Genomic DNA, 6,583 nt, shown 5'->3' with positions numbered 1-6,583 from the left:
ATAAAATAACGAATATGTCCTTTAGGGGGAATAGGCTAATATTGGACTAAATGCGGAAGTCACCTGTAAAACGTCTCGAGACCTGAACACTCACCTTGATCAACGTTTGATCACATTCAGATTCACAAAATCCACCGCCGTTTCTATCAAGTAACAGTTAGTTGCACGTAAAATTCGTGTCTTAGCTTTTGTGAAGGTTTCCATGAAACACTTTGCATTTGATACTCAGTATAGAATAGATTCCGGCTGTTTAAATGGCGTAACATCAACTCTGATCATTTACTTTTTATTTGTTCCGCGCAAAACAATATCTTGTCCGGTTCGTGAACGAATCGTTCTTTTGAACCGATTCTTTTTAGTGAACCGGTCGAACCAGTAGCCTACATCAAATCGAACTGAATCGTTCGTAACAGTACGCGTCTTGAGTCAGCGCTAATCCAAGTTACTGAAGTTACTCTTTCGGACATGCCTGACAGTTCCTCCGACTCGAAAGAAAACAATATCCCGTATATATATATTTAACTCCAGTAACTCCAACAGTTCACTGAACTGAGGCATGCTGTGCTGAGAGAACTGATGAGCACGAGCTCTGATACTGCGCATGCGTGTACTACTGAACATACAGGAAGGCTACAGCATAGACATAATAAATACATTATTATTGTATTTATTATGTCTATGGGCTACAGCGGCTCTCAATCACCAGTACAGAACCGAGAACTGTTTCTTTCGGACACGTTCGACACACTGACTGAGAACCGATGATGAGTTGATGAGCTAAGCATGCGTGCAATTTTTTTCAGAGGGACGAAATGCATGTTTCTTTAGTATTTTGTTGAACATCAGTAAGTGTAACAAAATAAAACATGTTGGAAACATGTTTAGGCCTATCACATAATTACTGTCGTATCACGATATTATTTTAAAGATGGGAAAGACAATGAATGGATTTTAAAACTGTCAAACTAAACATTTATTATTATACTAAAGCATTATTTTCAGGAACAGCTCATTTAATTTCTAAGTAAGTTGATATAAATATTTGAGGTAACTTCTTGCCAAGGTTTTAAGGGTGCAAAGTAAATGTTTACAATGTGTTAATCAAAACATAACGTAGCCTATTAAACATAGGCCTACTGGAGAGGATCATGCATTGACTTTTTTAATTTTGTTGACTGTATAGTAAGCCCAGCTAACACAGTTACGTTGTGAAGACGTAATCGGACCAGACCATATTCGTCGTAGCGACGTGCCACATAACGTTCCAGCAACGTAACTTTGTGATTCCTGTATTCGTCGTGGCGACGTTATGTGGTACGTCACAAGAACGTGATGAGGACGTCTCAATGACCAAACTGGTATGTTGCGAGGACGTAACATCAAAGGACCATATTAGTCGTAGCGACGTGCCACATAACGTTCCAGCAACGTAACTTTGTGATTCCTGTATTCGTCGTGGCGACGTTATGTGGTACGTCACAAGAACGTGATGAGGACGTCTCAATGACCAAACTGGTATGTTGCGAGGACGTAACATCAAAGGACCATATTAGTCGTAGCGACGTGCCACATAACGTTCCAGCAACGTAACTTTGTGATTCCTGTATTCGTCGTAGCAACGACCAAAATACACTGCATAGGCCTACATTTAATCAGTATTTATTCAGTGTGTTACCTGTACTATTGTGTGTGTGGACCGCATGGATCAATGTGTCACATGTGTGCCTCAAGAATCAATCAACTAGAAAACATTTATATAATTTATTAATCAGCAGTTAGTTAATGACATTTTCCAGATAATAAACAATTAACATATACTTTTTACCATATATATATTTTAAAAGTTAACAAAGTTATTGAGAAGTGACAATTTGGCATTAATTTTAATTAATTTGATCTTAAAAAAATGAAAACAAATTTCTACTGAATAAAAAAGTATTATTCGTCGTCAAAAAGTAGGAGTGTTTCATCATCATCATCATCATCATCATGCTGCTGCACACCTGTTCTCTGGTCCTGCTGCTGCAAAATGAAAAGTATATTTCAGTATATACAAGTAATTGCACGTATCTTTTTTCATTTGACTTTTACATTTTTTGAAATTAAGTGTTAGATTCAGCTGGTCAATATAATTTATTACAAATATGATGGTTTAATTATATTAATCATGTAAGATAACTATAAATATACTATAAATCCATAACTAATAATTAAATAAATAAATTCATCTTAATAAATACATCGAAAAATGCAAATTTTAAAACGAACACATGTAATTGTATTTACTAAATGGCTAAAATGCAGGAATCAAATAAATGCAATAGTGAGTTTATTAGGAAAAGTGGATTAAAAAATAGGATATAGGGATTACGTGAGAAAACCAGTTCTCTTCACACTTCATAACAGTAGGTGGCGGCATGCATCTATCAGAAATGATAACATGGTTCGCAACCATGTTCGCAACCCGCCATTAAACCCTGATTAAACCAAATGAAGAAGAACGGACGGTTGTTCGGCAGTTGTTGGTGAATGAAACAAGAAAAAACTGCAGCTGCGCTCTATGTGAGTAACCATGATTCATATCTTTCATTTAAATATTTTATTTGTTACTATTAATGTCAGATGTCAACTACATGTAAATTATGCCGAGGTGAGATCTTCTGTCTATGGGTGAGATGCGCTAATCATGTTAGCTTATAGCACGAGAGCAATGTTTGGCTTTATTAGACTTCATCACTGGAACGTGATATGTTGTGGCAAAGATATGATGTAAGTTACATAGCGTTCTGAGCAGCATTTGCAGACTGTCATGCTGTTGGCCATATTATGCCACTGCAGTAGACGCATATCGCAGTATTAAGGCTAACGATTAATTGATTAATTGATCGTTAATTTAAACGACGATCGATCATGGGAATTTGTGAAAATTGATATCCCTAATAACAACTATTTTACAGAAAACTGCACCAAAGGAGCTTACATTCTGACACCTTGCTGGAGCATGCTTAAGTGTGTCTGCCACAATGTCCTCCACTGTTGCTTGCTGGATTTTAGGATTGGACATCATCACTGCCTCTGTAAAATTAAATACCATAAATATACAGCAGTGGTTTAAAAAGTACTGGCAATACAGGTTTTTTGAGTCACTAACATATTGGACTTACTTTTTATGACCTTCATAATGTTCATGTTTAGTAGTGGTCTCTTCCCTTTCTTCCCTTTCAGACTAAATTCCTTCCAAACACTGTAGGAGGCCAGTGCCCTCATCACCCGCCGGGTGTTTTCCCCAGGGTTTGGACCTCCAACAAGACTTAAATGGTGTGTCTACAAGATGGAATACATTTTCAAAATGGTAATAACTTTTGTTATTTAACTTACTTCTAACATTTTTAACATTTCATGGATAGTTCATTATTGACATACCACTCTATTCCGAAATGTCTCCTCTTTAATTTTTTCCTCAAGAGAGATGAGTTCCTCCATAGTGCCACACACATCGAGGTTCATCTCCTCTACTCGCTGACTAGTCCCATCACCCAGGGCACGAGCATAGAGTTCATACAGGGCTGCTGTTGAGCTCCTCATCGCCTTCATCTCACTCTCTATGCTGATGATTCTCTGAGTGAGTAGGCTCAGGAGGTGATCTGGGAGAATCAATATTGATTCATTCAAATAAAGGTAAAAACAAATTATGGTTGTAAAATTATAATTATAAAATTATTAAAACCTAATTTTCAAATTATGTTTTGCATTTACCATTCTTCTGGGTTTCTCTAGGAGGCGCAGGTCTTAATGATGCATCAAGAATTGATGCTGAATCTTCAGGTCTTGAAGGCGTTAGTGTGGTAGGTTTGTGTGGTTTAAATGCTGGGGGAAATGGCAGCTGAGGTTCCACTGTAAATTAGAAGTTAATTACTAAAAAATAGGAACAAACGCATAGCTATAAAATGTACCGTTATTGGAATCAATCAACTAATGAAATTGTGGTATTCTGGAAAATGCTTTTGATATGAAAATGTGCACAAGTGATAAAGTAAAAGAATTAAAGAAAGAAAGGCCTACCAGTTTTTGTACAGTTCACCCGGCTCTTCTTTTTGGGGTGAGGTACTGAAGTAGCTGTAAAAAAAAAAAAAAAAAAAAACACAAAATGATTTTAGAATTACTTTAATTGTTTACTTGTAAACTTATTTCACATTCTCAGGCTCATACCTTCATCAGAGCTGCTGAGACACACTGGACGTTTTTTCCTCTTGGGAACGTCATCAGAGCTCTCCACAGAAGACTGCACAGCTGCTCTTTTGGACCACTTTTTAGCGGTTTCATAGTCACCTGAAGTACAAATACAGTGAGTATAATTTAGCATTCAGTAACAGTAGTTGCACTAACATTTTGTTTGAATTATCCTTTAAAGGAAAAGGAGATACCTGTTTTTGCAAACACTCTGACCCTGTGCCTTGTCCAATTTGTTTTATCAGGAAGTTGAAGTCTTTTAATTTTTTTGGTCACATTAATTGGTGGCCAGTAACAGTATTGTACCTGCATTAAAATAGTACAATTCAATTATGAAATAAATATTGTAGAAGTAGAAAATAAATTCAAACTAAAATATGAAATGAGATTTAATACCTCGTCTTCTTCAAAAAGCCAGGTCTGTAGAACCAAATCACAAGTCCCCTCCTCTAAAAATTCAACTATTGCATACATTCTGCAAGAAGCAAGAAAATCATTATAAATGGAAAAGGAGCTGATTATATTTACCAATCGCCTCATATCACATCATACGACAGCCTATTACCTTTGATTATAACTTATGGAGCAATGACAGAAAAATCACACTCCTGTCTTCTGTAATCATCTTTATCGCATGATTTGTGAGTTCTGATGTTGAAATCCATTTAATTGTGTTGTTTTTTTGGTTGTACGTGTAGGCTCCAATCAAAAAAGACGTGCACGGGCTGTGGAACAGTGGGTACGGTGTACTGTACACACGGCAAAGCACTCTTTCTTCCTTGTCTGCCACTTGAAGAACCTCACAGCATCGGCCCCCACTGAGGATGTATGCACAGTCTCTGGCCTTTGTAGAGATTTTCTGTACATTTGTTTTGTTTGGAGTTTTTTTCTGTTTGCTCATCTCTTCCAGTCTCTTAGAAACCTGAATCAGTGGGTGTCTGCCAGAACGCACCATCTTCTTCAGTGACTGCAGGTAGTTTTCAAACATGAAGGCACTACAATTTTCCAGACAACCAAAGTTTTCTGCATCACTTGCTATGTGCAGCATGGTATGGGTGTTGTACACGAGGAACTCCTGTCCATAGAGTGTCCTACCTTTTTCCACAAAGTATTGCAGCAGTTCATTGGCATATTTGGAATGTTCCTGCACAAGACTTGGGCATACTAGGATTGCCATGGCCACATTGAAAGAAAGGAAGTGTAAGTACACGTCATCTGGCAGTATTCCCTTTAACACAATCTTTCCTGTGTATAAAAGGAACTGACGAAACTCGGTTGCTTTCCATCTGTCCAGCTCCTCAAGACCCCTAGGCTTTCGCACAAATGCAGATGGTATGCAGTCCCGAAGAGACAGCAGTCTTGCACTAATTTCTTTGTTTTGGCTGGCTGAAACCCTCACAGCTCTGTCTCCTCTGGTCCAGATGAGCAGGAGCCTTTTCATTACACCGAGACAAGCCTGGTGCATGTAATCAATGGGAAAGCACCTCACCATGTCTATGGGGAGGTGAGACACAGGTGTGTTCCCATGGTGATGCTGAAATTGTGATTGATTTCTGAATGCTTCATCTGTCCGGAGTATGAGGTCAGCAGTCTCTTGGTATGTGACTCTGTTTAACCACACACCTTTTTGCTCACATCGGTCACAGCCAAAGTACCCGCAATACTGTTTGATATTTTTCACTAATGCACGAGCTGGAGCATCACACACAAAGCACCTCAGATTGACTTTTATTTTTCTTCCCATGAAGGAAATCCCATCATTCATCAGATGACCCAGGTCCCTTACTGTGTCTTCCAAAAAGCCAAGATCTGTTGGTCGAGTTGCACCACATGTCAGAGCCGTGGGGAAAATGGTAACAGGAAATTGCGTACAGTATTATCCTAGTGATGTATGCCATTTGGATATATGGGAAAGGTATAGCCTACTTAATTCATTAAATATTTTATTAAGTTATCTGGTGACCAGTTGACCACGTCTCTACAACGTTCTCATGGGATAAACTAGCGACGTCTTTTGAGGACGTGCCCACAACGTTTCTAGAACGTTAGCCAAGATTATAAAAAAATAGAACTTTACCACGACGTCCTCACAACGTTTTCCATGGGATAAACTAGCGACGTCTTTTGAGGACGTGCCCACGACGTTTCTGGAACGTTAGTCAAGATACTAAAAAATGGAACTTTACCACGACGTCCTCACAACGTTGTCATAAAGTAACGTCACGCTGACCAAATGACGACTAACTGACGACGTCGTCACAACGTACTGTGTTAGCTGGGAGGTTTCAGCAGTTCTCAGCTCAGCACACACACTGCTACAGCGGTTCTCGAGTCAAGAACTGGTTGTTGCAGC

The 6,583-nt window shown here is 38.5% G+C and overlaps 1 protein-coding gene across 1 annotated transcript; it reads right to left on the bottom strand.

Annotated features, from left to right (window-relative positions):
• Positions 1-1,702: 1,702 nt before the first annotated feature.
• On the bottom strand, positions 1,703-4,925 carry LOC311296752 (uncharacterized protein). Its single transcript, XM_084418639.1, has 10 exons — positions 4,796-4,925; positions 4,627-4,705; positions 4,425-4,536; positions 4,210-4,329; positions 4,063-4,116; positions 3,757-3,894; positions 3,424-3,644; positions 3,165-3,324; positions 2,981-3,075; positions 1,703-2,022 (listed from the first exon to the last, which is right to left on the bottom strand). Exons 2-10 carry the CDS (start codon positions 4,702-4,704, stop codon positions 1,939-1,941), a joined length of 1,062 nt encoding a protein of 353 aa, XP_084274765.1. The 5' UTR covers position 4,705; positions 4,796-4,925; the 3' UTR covers positions 1,703-1,938.
• Positions 4,926-6,583: the final 1,658 nt, after the last annotated feature.

Source organism: Rutilus rutilus (genome assembly GCF_951802725.1).
Source record: "Rutilus rutilus genome assembly, chromosome: 9".
In the NCBI taxonomy this organism is placed as follows: Eukaryota; Metazoa; Chordata; class Actinopteri; order Cypriniformes; family Leuciscidae; genus Rutilus; species Rutilus rutilus.
The sequence above is the reverse complement of the archived record's forward strand: the minus strand, read 5'-3'. Positions and strand labels throughout refer to the sequence as shown.

Bases quoted from the DNA above. Each gene is read 5' to 3' on its own strand.
- LOC311296752 (XM_084418639.1), bottom strand. From the start codon at position 4,704: ATGTATGCAATAGTTGAATTTTTAGAGGAGGGGACTTGTGATTTGGTT. The intron at 3,645-3,756 runs GTAAATGCAAAA...TGATTCTCCCAG, and splicing joins TAGAGAAACCCAGAAGAATG to ATCACCTCCTGAGCCTACTC. The intron at 3,076-3,164 runs GTAAGTCCAATA...TTAATTTTACAG, and splicing joins CATTATGAAGGTCATAAAAA to AGGCAGTGATGATGTCCAAT.